Source organism: Monodon monoceros, unplaced genomic scaffold, assembly GCF_005190385.1.
Source record: "Monodon monoceros isolate NGI ecotype Baffin Bay Population unplaced genomic scaffold, NGI_Narwhal_1 Super_Scaffold_11, whole genome shotgun sequence".
NCBI classification, from domain to species: domain Eukaryota; kingdom Metazoa; phylum Chordata; class Mammalia; order Artiodactyla; family Monodontidae; genus Monodon; species Monodon monoceros.
Window position 1 is genome coordinate 73,030,959 of NW_021703767.1, and position 13,784 is coordinate 73,044,742.

General features: G+C 35.3%; 1 protein-coding gene across 2 annotated transcripts in view; it reads left to right on the plus strand.

Annotated features, from left to right (window-relative positions):
* ACAP2 (ArfGAP with coiled-coil, ankyrin repeat and PH domains 2) overlaps nt 1-13,784 on the plus strand; it is a 156,831-nt gene that overhangs the window by 57,872 nt on the left and 85,175 nt on the right. For both annotated transcript variants that reach the window (XM_029213913.1, XM_029213912.1), the window contains exons 3-4: nt 7,804-7,923; nt 8,722-8,775. In XM_029213913.1, coding sequence (XP_029069746.1) covers nt 7,804-7,923; nt 8,722-8,775 — 174 coding nt within the window. The remainder of the gene's footprint in view (nt 1-7,803; nt 7,924-8,721; nt 8,776-13,784) is intronic.

The window sequence follows — 13,784 nt, forward strand, 5'->3', positions numbered from 1 at the left end:
GAATTATTATGTAAAGCAGTGCTTCTCAAACCTTACTGTGCATAGGAATATGTGGGGTTCTGGTGAAAATATGGATCTAGATTCAATAAGTCTTGGTATCTGAGAGTCTGTGTTTCTAACCAGATTTTAGGTGATACCAATGCTGTTGTTCCATAGACTGCATTTTGAATAACAAGGATATAATATATATTAACTAGACTGATGGTTTTCAAATGTTTTGAAATCATGAAATATATGTATATAATGTAAATAGTATAGAAACTATATAAAGCAGTAGTTATTAGTTATATATGTAAAACAAAATAATTTTAGAAAATGTTTAGTAGTAAGTTATTTTTGTGCCGTACTCTGTAGTTTTCAAAGCACTTTGATATACAGTATGTTTTTGGATTTTTACAATAATCGTGTGAGGTGGGTAGGACAAGTGGATTATTTCCATTTTATAGATGAGGGTCCCACAGCCCAGAAAGTGAAGAGGACTTGCTTCAAATCACAGAGTTAGAAAAGGCAGAACCAGGGTTAGAATCCATCTGTTTTATTCTTAGTTCAGTGCTCTTCTTGTGCACCACTGTACTCCTGGATCCATGTTGAGGGAGCACATGCCACTTGGAAATTTTCTGAGGAGCACTAGCAAGCTTCCAGGCAAGTGTTTTTAAAAACTAATGTTAGAATTTTTTGTAAGGATATTATTTTCAAGAACTTTATTTTCTATTTAAAATTATATATATGGGATCGTTGTTGTTGTTATTATTATTATTTTCCCCTGAGGTATTACATTTATTTTTAAGGACTCTGTGAAACAAAGTTTTTAAACCCTTAAGGTAGGCAGCAGAAGATGTAGTTTTGATTTTCTGGTAGGTTTATAAGAGAGTATATAGAAGGAGAAGGCTTTTCAAAGAATCACAGAGTAGTACAATAAGGATATCTATTCTCTTTGGGCAGAACTGCATCTAAATCAAACAAAACACTTGTGTCGGGGGGACCTCAAAATTTAAAGTACCTAAACAGAATCCTCTTACAGTATTTTTGTTAATGATTTGCTTTTATGAGCAGCTATCTCCCCCTGCCCCCTTATATCATTTGGTTGCAGTTGAGAGACTGGTAGAATCTTAAAACCAAAAGATTCAAATCTAAACCAAGTTGTCGCAGTATTGGCATTCAGTACTAAGAACCCTAAATCCTTTCTAGAGTCCATATTACCCAAAGGGCTACTCAGGTTATCGTGGAAGCTTTGGCATCTTTTAAAATATCATCTTCCACCCAAATAGAATTTCCATAGTTACTTTTATATTTCTCTAGTTTAAGATCTTGATCCCTTATACAATGTCCCTTTCCCAAATTCTTAAGCTATTACTGATCATTTTTACTTTAGAATTATGAGGAGTTACAATTAAAGAAGAGAGCCTGTGAGGAGCAAGAAATGGTTGTTATTGAAGGAGGTGGCATTGAAGGACTTGTGGAGGGGAGGGGTTGCCTAAAACTAGTTTACTGATTTCATAACTTTGTGCAGGACCAGTTGTACCTGTAATATTGCAAATCATGGCAGCAACAGGTTTAGCTAGCTTGATGACCTAGCTTATATTTATTTTGCTTATAATGTATGCCACCAGTAGTTACACTCTTTCTGATGAGTAACGCTCCATGAATGGATGGCATTATTCGACTAGGTCCAATTATTTATTCATTCTGCCAGGTATTCTGGCATTGGCAATACACAGAGCATCATAGTGGCCATCTAGATATAATTTCTGTATCTATTGCATCTTCTCACTGGAATGCTTGTTCCTTGTTTGTTAAGCAGATACCCTTTAAATCACAGCTCAGGTACTACCAAACTTAGGTTCTTTTTCAGGTATTGCATTATTTCTTGCATTTTTACATTTTAAAATTGTATTGCCATTTAAATTATTATAATATTATTGTAATTTTTGGTTTGTAGCATAGTCTAGTAATTAAGAGCACAAAGCCTGGAGCAAGGCTTTACCACTTACTAAGCTGTATGGCCTTGGGCAAGTTCCTAAACCTTCCTATGTCTCAGTTTCTTCATCTCCAAAATGGGGAAAATAAGAGTATCTATTATAAGGTTATTATGTGAATGAGATGTGTTAATACATGTTAAGTGCTTTGACACATGATAAGTTCTAAATAAATGTTAACGATGGTGGTGTCTTTTCAACAGACTCTTAGATCTCCTTGAAGACAGATTGTCTTTAACAGGGAAAAAGCCCTCATTTTACTCTTAGGTAAAAATCTTCCCTCTTTGTAGGCTTATGTTATTTAGTATAGCTGTCATCACTGTCATCTAATAAGGACTTTGACAGCTGGCAAAGTATCTATCTGTCTATCACCCAGTCAGTCCTTCCACCTGAGTAGCTGCAGTGTATATGTGCTTCAGCTATATGACAATTTCATCTTCCCTCCAACGCCTGCGATAGTGACCTTTATTCTAATTCTGATACCTGTTTTCCTGGCCATATGCTGTGTCTTGTTGCTCAGAGTCGTAATCTCTGAAACTGTGGAATGCTCATTGATATCTTACTTTCTGATGTGAGTCTCCAGTCTTTCCAGTTCTCATCTTGGACTCCTCCTGCTTCTGTTTTTCAAGCTTATCTAAATCTCTAGTCTTTCAGTCTATCTGCTTCCAGTGTTTCAGATCCCTTTTTTATTCACTATATATTTTTTAAAATAATTTTTTTAATTGAGATAAAATTCACCTAACATAAAACCCACCATTTTAAAGTGTACAACTCAGTGGTTTTTAGCATATTCACAATGTGAATATACTACTTAATTCCATTACCCTGATAAGAAACTCTGTACCTGTTAGTAGTCAATTCCAATTTCCCTCTCCCTACATCCTCTGGCAACCACTAATTTACTTGCTGTCTCTGTGGATTTGCCTGTTCTGGACATTTCATATAAATGGAATCATACAGTATTTGACCTTTTGTGACTGGCTTCTTTCACTTAGCATAATGTTTTTAAAGTTCATCCGTCTATGTTGTAGCATCGCCAGTATTTCCCTTTTTATGGCTGAATAATATGCCATTGTATGGATATACCATATGTTGTTTATCCATTCATCAGTTGATGGACATTTGGGTTGTTTCCACTTTTTGACTATTATGTATAATACTGCTGTGAACCCTTCCAGTCTACTCTTAACTTATCACATCATTATTTCTCTTATGGAGACCTTCATTTCCTTTCCATAACACCTCCTCTGCAGAATTCTGACTATATTTGTCTAACCATCTATATCTTCTGTCCCTTATCTGGGCTATAAAGCCCTACAGGAGAAGTTATGCAACTGTTTGGTGAAACTAATTGGTGGAGCTACACATACCTGGGATTCTTGATGCAAAGCAATTTTTCTGACACTCAATCAGGTTATCTTACTATCTTTAGCATCTCTTATATTTCACTGTTTTCTCAAGATTCACCACCTTGCTCTTCATTCTTAGTAGAGGAACTTGTCTCTTACTTCCTTTTGGTGGGAACACCTTTATTTCTTGCTTTTAATCTAGAAACTTAACAGAATCTGTCCTTATTCCATTTTTTTTTCCCATTTGAGTGATAAAAATATCCCCTTTCCTATGTAATTCCAAACTGTAACTTCTCAGGACTTTGCTTTAGCCATCTCTCTCCTTTTCCATCTCTACCACCTCATTATTTTAAGTAAACAAAAACATTTGTTTCTCTTGAATCAAAACAAAACAAAACAAGAGGAAAATCTCACCTCTGACAAGGAATTGCAAATCTTTATCAAGTATTACCATGTGCCAGTAACAGTTTGTGCTAAGATCTTTAAGTGCATTATCTTAACTCTTATAGTAACCCTCTATGGTTTGATACCATTGTCATTGTGTCATACAGAAGAACCTGAAGCTTCTTGAGGTTGAGGTCTCTCCGAATCACTTAGAGCATTAAGTTTGGCGGCAGAATTTGAACCTAAGCCAACTGAGCCTATAAACCTGTTTTTAACCATAATGTTCTACTACCAACCTGTCTGTTTGTTTCTGTTTTTATGGAAACTTTCAATTTAATCATTTTTGAATTATTTAATTTGTTGAGTAAGCAATATCACACATGTGGTACAAAATTCAAAGGTACAAAAGTGTACCTAGTGAAAAATTAGTCATCATCTAATCTGTATCCCAGAGGAGTACACTGACCTAGTTTCTTGTGTGGTCTTCCAGAAATCTCTTAAGCATGTGAAAGATTATATGTATTTGTACTCTTCTCTCCCCACTCCAACAAAGATATTAGCGTTGTTCTAATTTTGCTTTCTTAAAATATATAATTTAGATTTTGTTCCTTATTATTAATTACAGAGCTGCCGCATTCTTTTTAATGGCTGATTGTATGTAATTGTGCAAATATATCTGTATGATACATTTCTAAAAGTGAAATTACTACATTAGAGGGCATGTATGTTTAAAATTTTTATAGCTCTTGCTTAGTTGCCTTTCATAGAAATTGTACCAGTTTACATTCCCACCAGCAGTGTGCGAGAGTGCCTATTTCCCCACACCTACCTTCTCTAAAACAGCGTGTTATCACATTTTTTGACCTTTGCTCTTCTATAAAAAATAGTAATTTACCTTTCTTTTATTATGAGTGAGGTTGAGTTTCTTTTCATGGACATAGGTATATTTGAATTTTCTTTTCTGGGAATTACCTGTACATGTCTGTCAGCCATTGTTTTTCTAGTGGCTGGTTGGATTTTCAAAAATGAGTTGTATACCCTTTCTTGTAGTAGGGAAATTAGTCCCTTGTGATTTGTTGCTAATATTGTTTTCCAGTATTGTCATTTGTCTTTTGACTAAGTTTTTTTTTTCCCTTATCTAAATGTTTTATTGTTATGTATTTGAATTGATTAGTTTCTTCTATGGCTTTTGAGTTTTGCATCCTTTTCAGAAAGACTTTTCCTACTTTGAGATTATAAAAAAATACCACCTCCTGTTTTCTCTTGGTTTTCTGATTTAATGTTTTATGTTTAAATATTTATTCCATCTGAAATTAATTTGGGGGTTTGGAATACAAATTAGTTTCTTTTTTTAGATGGCTTTAGATGGCTATCCAGTGTCCTTGTGTCATTTATTGGATAATTTTTTACCCCCCTGGCTGGAGTGTGTATCTGCTTCTTCACTCTGTATTCTCTTCCATTAACCAATTTGTCTGTTCACATCCATTACCAGACTTTTAATTACTGCACCTGTATATTTTAATATGGGGCTAATGTCCCCACCTCATTACTCTTTCAATTTTTTTTGATGCTCTTCTTGCATGTTGGTTACTCATATGAATTTTAGAATTAGTTTTTTTGGTTGTTAAGATACCTTTTTTTTTTTTTTTTTGAAATAGCAAACCGTTTGAAGGACTAGTCTCTGCCAGCATTTCTCATAGTGGGTTTTGTGGAACATTGGTCCTATGAGGATGCTTCCTCTAAAGAGAATTCAATCAGTGTCAGATAATTTTGAGAAATGCTACCTATTACATACTTCCTTTCTAGGATTCATAATACACATTAATATATCAAAAGCTCTTAACAAATTTAGTAAGAAAGAAATCTGTTTAACTTGACAAAATGAGTTTCCCAGACTTACTTGATCACAGAATCCTTATTTTGGTATTGAATGTTCCCCTGGGATATTCTATAGAATATATATTGGCGAAGAATTGACCTCTCATTATGTCTTCTTCATCTGCAGTTCATAACTCACTGTAATCTGGCTACAGCCCCCCAGTTTCTCTTAAAACTATTCTTGCTAGGGATGCTGGTGACTGTCACCAAACTCAACAAAGTTTTTGTAAGAGTTTTTAAAACTTGACCTTTATGGATTTTCAACCTATTCATCATCCATCTTTTGATACTTTGTTCTTTCTTGACTTTGATGAAATTAATCTGTTGCTTTTCCTCCTACCTTTCCCTTTTCCTTTTTAGTCTCCTTTGTGGGGTCCTCACTGTACACACTGTGACCCCTGCTTTTTATCTAGGCTGTAGCATTGTAGCACTGATACTTTATTTGCTGCTGACTCCTGTGTGTGTATCTACAGTACACTTCTCTTTTTTGAGCTTTAAATATCTATTTTCACTTGGGTTTGATAGACTTTCCACTTGGCTTATTTCACAGACCCATCTAGCTCAGGCCTACCTCACAGGCCCAATGCTGTTAAAACAAGTCTTCGCTGGACAGTATAATGTCTTCGTGCAAATTAGCATCTTGTAGCAGATATAGCCCTCAGCAAGCAGAGCTCAGGCTGGATTTCATCCCCTGTTTTTCCCTTTGGTAGGACACGATCTGCATAATTGTACTTCGGTACTCAACTAATTTCTAAATTTGTCTCCTCTCTTCTCTCCCTGCTGACTGCCTTAATTCAGGCTCTCTTAGTTTTTGGTCTAATCTCCTTATCTTTATTCTTTCCACTTCCGTATCTTACTTTTTCTTCTTTTAGGTCATCATTCTAAAATGGAACTCTGGTCAACTCACCCATTCGATGTCTTTATTGTTTTCCATTTCCTTTCGTATAAAATGTGAACACCTTAGCTTTGCACACAAGGCTATTCCTGATCGGGCCCTTGTATACATTTTCACACTGTGCTAAGCTACTTAGTGCCCCTGGTTTGCCCTGCCGTCTAAGCTTCAGGGCCTTAGAATATGCTTTTCCTAGAGAAGTGTCTTCTTATTACCCTTATCTGATTGGCTAATTCCTGTTGGTGTTCAGGACTTTTCTCAAGTGTTACCTTTTCCAGGAACCCTTCCTTGATCCCCATAGCCCTCATTACACATTCCTCCTTTGTTACCTCTTGCATGATTTTGATGAGCATAGCAGTTGTACTTGTGCTAAATAGAATTTATCTGCTTTTTGAATGGTTAGAATTAGAACAGAGATTATGTTTTTCACTTCTGTTCCTCCGGGTCCCAGGGTAACAGTTTTAAATTACACTCCTGAGATCCTTGAGCTGTCTTCTAAAGTTTTCCTGAGCTCTTTATCCTCTTCTTGGTGGCCCCTCTTCCCACCCTCTCATTACCCTTCCTTCATCTAGAGCAGCTCCACTTTTATCTTTTTTCATATTAGATTTTCACCCAAGTTTTTGTTTACTTAAAGAAAATGTTCTGTATCTGAGTGAACTGAAGAAAGAAACAAGGAAGGGATAGAAAAAAAAAGAGAAAAGGAATGAAAGGGAAAAAGAGAAAGATGAAAAAAAGAAGAAAGGAGGGGACAGGAGAAGAGAGAGAGAAGCTCTGTTCTAAGATTTAGCACAATGCCTAGATGGTAGGCATTAGAAAAATATGGTTGATTAAGCAATTCTGCTTTGATAGTCTGATATTAAAATGACCAGCATGACTAACCCACCATACCAGTTTACTTCCCTTTCCTCCACCATACCATAGTTGTGTTTTTAAAAAATCTTTTATCATACTGCTTGCTCTGCCTGAAGTTTCCTTTCCTTCCTTCCAAGGGGTGCTTAATACATTTTTATGGGGTTAATTTATGGGATTGAATTTTAACTTGATAAAATGATTGGTTGTTGTTGTTATCAGACAGCCTCTGCATCCTGAAAGGTCAACTTTTTTTGGTACAGTTCTCTTATGAATTTACTTTTTAAGCCAAAGGAAAAAAAGCAATTTTCATTTAGTCTATTTTGGGTTTACTGATGAACTATAATTTGTCTTAACTAGGCTAACTCATAATTTGTCTTAACTAGGCTAACCACTCATGTGGTTAATGCTAGCACTTGTTTGATTAAGTAATTTGTAAAATTATTTTCAATGATATGATGTTTTTCTTTTTCAGCTTGTGAAGCTATGTATTGCAATGATTGATACTGGAAAAGCCTTTTGTGTTGCAAATAAACAGTTCATGAATGGGATTCGAGACCTGGCACAGTATTCTAGCAATGATGCTGTAGTTGAGGTTAGTATTATTAAATTTAGTTAAAATGGTAAATGAAACAAGATGTTAAGAGAATTATGCATCCATTTACCTTATTAATAGTAGTAGTGGTCCTTAAAATTAGAAGTGGAAAAGCTATCATCTGTTGGTGCTATCTGATATAATCCTGTTTTCTAGGACAGTTAGAAGGTGATGGTTGATTTGCATTGTGGATATAAGTTTACTATACTTGCTGCTAGGTGAACTGAAGCATCTACAAGGGGACCTGAGCAGTGAGAGTAGGATCATGCTTATTAGTAGCTGTTTATCGGGGCAAGCAGAGAGCATTAACCCAAGACTAGCATCTAACTATACATTTTGGGGGCTGCATAGGAAAGTTCTGGTCAGCTAGCTATGCTGTGTTAGCTTAGACCCCTTGCTATACTATGTGGTATTATGACATTTCTTTTATGAAGAATAATAACTGGTACAGAAATGGTTGTAATTTGATGATTATGTGATCCATAGATGCCTAAATGGACAATCTTGATATACTCAATTTTACCTTAGGTTTACATGGGCCATTTCGATTTGCTAGTATAATAGTATTGATAGGGCAGGCTAATTCTTTGACTGTTCTAGGGTTTTATGTTACTACATGTAGACTTGACCTCTCTGCAGAGCATGCCTGAGAGGTAGTGAGATTGTCCTAATGAGAAATAAATGTTACTGTTTACAGTGTAACTTGATCTTTCTGTCAGAAACGCTGAAGTAACATTTTTGTGGCCTATATTAGTAGCTCTTAAATGACTTGGTTTTCTTTTGATTTCTTTCTCATAGACAAGTTTGACCAAATTTTCTGACAGTCTTCAAGAAATGATAAATTTTCACACAGTAAGTGTTTAGTAAATAGGTGTTATTATGACCATGTTCATGTTTTAGTACTTTTCTTTGGTGGCAGTATTTTATAAAATTACTTAAGTTGGAAAATGAATGACTTTGATTTGTCAACAAATTTTTAGTTGGGTGGATCTAAAATTCTGTGTGTGTGAGGGAGAGACAGAGGGAGAAAGTATAGATGTGTATTATTTCCCATTCTATAATAGTGAACTTTAATTTCAATGAAGTACACACCCATAAAAGTTAATTTTTTTCCTTTAAGGTGTGCCTTTATAAGTTTTTAAGTAATTTCAAGAAGAAAGATGTACAAGTCATCATTCTAAAATTAGCTATTTCTTTTTAAGATACGAATATATATATCCCCTTTGAGGACAGATCTTCAAGAATGAGGGATATGTATTACTTTTGGAATGTTGTGAAATTCCTTTATAAGTTTTGTAAAAGTTTACTGAAATAATGTGGGATCTTTTAGTTGCGGCGAGTGGGATCTAGTTCCCTGACCAGGGATTGAACCCAGGCCCCCTGCACTGGGAGTGTGGAGTCTTAGCCACTGGACTACCAGGGAAGTCCCTCATTGTCGTTTTGATTTGCATTTCCCTAATGACCAATCTGGTTGAGCATCTTTTCATCTGCTTATTGGCCATTTGTGTATTTTCTTCTGCCATTGTTACCATTGTTGTCCACTTAAGTCCTTTGCCCATTTAAAGTTTTTTTTAATTGAATTCTTTATATATTCTGGATATTACATGCTTATCAGATATATGATATATAAATAATTTTTCCCATTCTGTAAGTAGTCTTTTTATTTTCTTGATAATGTCATTTGATGCATAAAAGTTTTAATTTTTTTTATTGAAGTATAGTTAATTTACAATGTTATGTTTCAAGTATACAGCAGAGTGATTCAGTTATACATATATATATATTCTTTTTCAGATTCCTTTCCATTATAGGTTATTACAAGATAGTATAGTTTTCTTCACTATACAGTAGGTCCTTATTGTTTACCTATTTTATATATAGTAGAGTGTATTATGTTAATCCCAAACTGCTATCCTCCCTCTCCCCACCCCCACTATCCCCTTTGGTAACCAGAAGTTTGTGTTCTGTGTCTGTGAGTCTATTTCTGTTTTGTTAATAAGTTCATTTGTATCATTTTTTTAGATTCCACATATAAGTGATATCCTATGATATTTGTCTTTCTCTGTTTTACTTCACTTAATAATCTCTAGGTCCATCCATGTTGCTGCAAATGGCATTATTTCATTCTTTTTAGTGGCTGAGTAGTATTCTGTTGTGTGTGTGTGCATATACACACACACACACACACACACCCCCCACATCTTCTTTATTCATTTCTCTGTTAATGGATATTTAGGTTGCTTCCATGTCTTGGCTATTGTAAATAGTGCTGCTGTGAACATTGGGGTGCATGTATCTTTTCAAATCAGAGTTTTCTCCAGAAATATGCCCAGAAGGGGGGATTGCTGGATCATATGGCAACTCTATTTTTAGTTTTTTAAGGAAACTCCATACTGTTCTCGATAATGACTGCACCAATTTATATTCCCACTAACAGTGTAGGAGGGTTTCTTTTTCTCCACACCCTCTCCAGCATTTATTATTTGTAGACTTTTTGATGGTGCCCATTCTGACCACAGTGAGGTGATACCTCATTTGTAGTTTTGATTTGTATTTCACAGTAATTAGCAGTGTTGAGCATCTTTTCATGTGCCTCTTGACCATCTGTATGTCTTCTTTGGAGAAATGTCTAGGTCTTCTGCCCATTTTTTTTACTGGATTGTTTGTTTTTTTGATATTGAGCTGTTTGTGTAGTTTGGAAATTAATCCCTTGTTGGTCACAACATTTGCAAATATTTTCTCCTATTCAGTAGGTTGTCATTTCATTTTGCCTCCTTGGGTAGGTTTATTCCTAGGTACTTTATTCTTTTTCGATGTGATGGTAAATGGGATTGTTTTCTTAATTTCTCTTTCTGATATTTGGTTGTTAGTGTATAGAAATGCAACAGATTTCTGTATGTTAATTTTGTATCCTGCAGCTTTACTGAATTCATTGATGAGCTCTATTAGTTTTCTGGTAACATCTTCAGGATTTTCTATGTAGAGCATCATGTCATCTGCAAACAGTGACAGTTTTACTTCTTCTTTTCCAACTTGGATTCCTTTTATTTCTTTTCCTTCTCTAATTGCTGTGGCTAGGACTTCCAAAATTATGTTGAATAAAAGTGGCGAGAGTGGACATCCTTGTCTTGTTTGTGATCTTAGAGGAAATGCTTTCAGCTTTTCATCATTGAGTATGATGTTAGCTGTAGGTTTGTCATATATGACCTTTATTATGTTGAGGTAGGTTCCCTCTGTGCCCACTTTCTGAAGAGTTTTTATCATAAATGGATGCTGAATTTTATCAAAAGCTTTTTCTGCATCTATTGAAACGATCATATGGTTTTTATTCCTCAATTTGTTGATGTGGTGCATCACACTGATTGATTTGCAGATATTGAAAAGTCCTTGCATCCCTGGAATAAATCCCACTTGTTCATGGTGTATGACCCTTTTAATGTATTGTTGGATTCAGTTTGCTGGTATTTTGTTGAGCATTTTTACATTGTGTTCATCAGTGATATTGGCCTATACTTTTCTTTTTTGATATCTTTGTCTGATTTTGGTATCAGGGTGACTGTGGCCTCATAGAATGAGTTTGGGAGTGTTCCTTCCTCTGCAGTATTTTGGAATAGTTTCAGAAGGATAGGTGTTAACTCTTCTTTAAATGTTCGGTAGAATTTACCTGTGAAACCATTGTGTTCTGGACTTTTACTTCTTGGGAGTTTTTAAATTACTGATTCAATTTAAGTACTGGTAGTTGGTCTGTTCATATATTCTATTTCCTCCTGGTTCAGTCTTGGGAGAGTGTACCTTTCTAAGAATTTGTCCATTTCTTCTAGGTTGTCCATTTTATTGGTATATAATTGCTCATAGTATTCTCCCTATGATCCTTTGTATTTCTGTGGCGTTGGTTGTAACTTCTCCTTTTTCATTTCTGATTTTGATTTGGGCCCTCTCCCTTCTTTTCTTGATGAGTCTGGCTAAAGGTTTATCAGTTTTGTTTATCTTTTCAGAGAACCAGCTTTTAGTTTCATTGATCTTTCTATTGTTTTTTTAGTCTCTATTTCATTTATTTCTGCTGTGATCTTTGTGATTTCTTTTCTTTTACTAAGTTTGGATTTTGTTTGTTCTTCATTCTCTAGTTGCTTTATACGTAAGATTAGGTTGTTTGTTTGAGATTTTTCTTGTTTCCTGAGGTAGAATTGTATTGCTATAAACTTCCCTCTTAGAACTGCTTTTTCTGCATCCCATAGGTTTTGGATAGTCGGTTCTTTTTTTGTTTTCATTAGTCTCCAGGCATTTTAAAATTTCCTCTTTGATTTCTTCAGTGATCCATTGGTTGTTTAGTAGCATATTGTTTAGCCTCCATGTGTTTGTGTTTTTTTGCAGTTTTTCTTCTTGTAGTTGATTTCTAGCCTCATAGCCTTGTGGTCAGAAAAGATATTTGATATGATTTCAGTTTTCTTAAATTTACTGAGGCTTGCTACGTGGCCCAGCATGTGATCTGTTTTGGAGAATGTACCATGTGCCCTTGAAAAGAATGTGTTCTGCAGCTTTTGGATGGAATGCTCTATAAATATCAATTAAGTCTGTCTGGTCTGTATGTCATTTAAGTCCTGTATTTCTTCATTAATTTTCTGTCTAGATAATCTGTCCATTGATGTAAGTGGGGTGTTAAAGTCCCCCACTATTATTGTGTTAATGTCAGTTTCTCCTTTTGTGTCTGTTAACATTTGCCTTATGTATTGAGGTGCTCCTATGTTGGGTGCATATATATTTACAGTTATATCTTCTTCTTGGATTGATCCTTTGATCATTATGTAGTGTCCTTCTTTGTCTCTTGTAACAGTCTTTATTTTAAAATCTATTTTGTCTGATATAAGTATTGCTACTCCAGCTTTCTTTTGATTTCCATTTGCGTGGAATACCTTTTTCCATCCCCTTACTTTCAGTCTGTATGTGTCTCCAGATCTGAAGTGAGTCTCTTGTAGACAGCAAATACACGGGTCTTATTTTTGTATCCATTCAGCCAGTCTCTGTCTTTTGGTAGGAGCATTTCGTCCATTTACATTTAAGGTGATGATGACCACTATGTTTGTTTCTATTGCTGTTTTCTTAATTGTTTTGGATTTGTTTTTATAGGTCTTTTTTCCCCTTTCTTCTTTTGTTTTGTCTTATGATTTGATGACTTCTCTTCTCTTCTAACAAACACTGTTATGTTTGTATTCCTTTTTCTTCTTTGTGTGTATATCTATTATAGATTTTTGTTTTGCAGTTACCATGAGGTTTTTGTATAGGAGTCTGTATTTATACATGCTTGTTTTAAGTTGCTGATCTCTTAATTTCAAACACATTTTAAATAACCTGCATTCGTACCCTCCTCCCCTCACGATCACTGTTTTTTTTGTTGTTTTGTTTTTAAATTTTATTTATTTATTTATTCACTTATTTGTTTGTTTGTTTCTTTCTTTACTTATGGCCATGTTGGGTCTTTGTTTCTGTGCAAGGGCTTTCTCTAGTTGCAGCGAGCGGGCACCACTCTTCATCATGGTGCGCGGGCCTCTCACTGTTGCAGCCTCTTGTTGCAGAGTACAAGCTCCAGATGTGCAGGCTCAGTAGTTGTGGCTCATGGGCCTAGTTGCTCTGCGGCATGTGGGATCTTGTCCCAGACCAGGGCTCAAACCCGTGTCCCCTGCATTGGCAGGCAGATTCTCAACCCCTGCGCCACCAGGGAAGCCCCACTGTTTTTGATATTATATTCTGCATCAAATTGTTTTCTATATCCCTTAACTGCTTATTGTGTATACAAATGATTTTACTACTTTGGTCTTTTAACCTTACTACTAGCTTTGTTCGTGGACGATTTCCTACCTTTATTG